We start from the raw sequence: 1,673 nt of genomic DNA on the forward strand, positions 1-1,673 counted from the left end.
ACATCTAAAAACCGAAAGAACAATTTTCCTATCACTTGGAATTATAATAATATTTTTATAAAAACGTTAGAATATATAATAATTAAGAAATTGGAAAATACATACGAGAACTTGATTAGACGAATAGACTAAAAAAGTCCGTAGAAATTGCAGACCACAAAAATAAATATAAAAACTAAATACTATTAAAGAACTATACATAGACAATATATAGAATGAAAATTATAATTAATAATTTTAGAATTAGTGGAAAATATATGAAACCGTAATGTAAATTACTCATTGACTTATATTTGTGGTATTTATTAAAACAACCAAGTTTTGCAAAATTATAAATGTAAAAATGTTTTAATTGGCAATTTACTTTTAATCCAAATGGTTCTTGTCAAAGCTAAGTTTTCCATCAGTGCGCCTCGAAGGTGTGCCGAGAGTTGCTTACAGCGCTCCAAGTGGCTCTTGGCAAACTATATCGGATAGTGCTTTCTTCGGGAGAGGTGAGTAGAGGGGAAGTGACTTTTTTCGCCGGATGCGCCGTCTATATTTATGGCGGGCAACTAAGCCCGCACAGCATCTACGTTTATATCTTTTCCAACACTCACCTAACATCGTGGAACGGCTTGGAGTGCACCCGAGGGCACCCGGGTTGTCCCCTGGAACGCACCACAGGAAAGTAAGTGAAATGAGCGCGAAATTCGAAATGTGTAGTTTATGATAACAAAAGAAGGAGCATATTTTATTCATTAGAAGAATATAATTGATATATTCTACATAAAGTTTCATGTTAATATTATAATTATAAATTATTATATCAATAATAATGTCTGGTTGACCATTTATTAATAATATTAGTTCAACTTTTAACTAAAACAATTAGTTTTCTGCCAAAGAAATAAATTTTGAAGAAAATACATCAATTAAAAAAATGGTTAAAACTCTTTTAAATAAAATAGTTAAATTTTTGAACAAAAAGTTAAATTTTTATTCAAAAGGCTGAACTGTATACTGAATAAAGGAATTTTTAATAAAATACATGAATTTCTCACAAAAGAAATTTATTTACCACCAAGACTAATTTTGTATAGAAAAAATCAATGTTTAATCATAATTAAATTTTCGACAAAAAAGATGAATTTTCTATTGAGAAAGACGAGTATTCAATAAAATACAAACATTTTAAACTAAAAAAGATCACTTTTCAATAAAACATAGAATAGTTAAATTTGTAGTCAAAAAAATTGATTTTTAACCCAAAACAAATAGAATTGTCTACAAAATAGTTAATTTTTCAGAAAACAGATTTTTCCAACTAAATTTATGAATCACCAACCAAAAAAACTAAATTTTTAACAAGGTAGTTCCACCTTCAGCCAGGAAATATGAAAAAAATCGTTAAAATTCTTTGAAATCGATTGAAATTATTGAAAAGCAATGAAAATTCCTTGAAATGTTTTAAAATATCCTAAAATATTTAAAACCCTTTGAAATCTCTTGAAGTTTTTTAAAGCTCTTGAAAATTTCTAGCAATTTTAAAAATACACAAAAATATTTCAAATTTTTAAAAATCTCATACTAAATTATTGAAATCAATTGAAAATGCCTTGGAATCTATTAAAATATCCTAAGATATATCAAATCCTTTAAAATCTCATATTAAATTTCTGTAATAAATTGAA

General features: G+C 26.7%; 1 protein-coding gene across 1 annotated transcript in view; it reads right to left on the minus strand.

The window, feature by feature from the left end:
• Window positions 1–645, minus strand: part of LOC117166858 (apoptosis-inducing factor 3) — a 222,802-nt gene extending 222,157 nt beyond the window's left edge. The window contains exon 1 of the mRNA XM_033351229.1: window positions 600–645. Within this exon, the coding sequence (XP_033207120.1) occupies window positions 600–606 (7 nt within the window). The 5' untranslated portion in view covers window positions 607–645. The remainder of the gene's footprint in view (window positions 1–599) is intronic.
• Window positions 646–1,673: the final 1,028 nt, after the last annotated feature.

Source organism: Belonocnema kinseyi, chromosome 2, assembly GCF_010883055.1.
Source record: "Belonocnema kinseyi isolate 2016_QV_RU_SX_M_011 chromosome 2, B_treatae_v1, whole genome shotgun sequence".
In the NCBI taxonomy this organism is placed as follows: Eukaryota; Metazoa; Arthropoda; class Insecta; order Hymenoptera; family Cynipidae; genus Belonocnema; species Belonocnema kinseyi.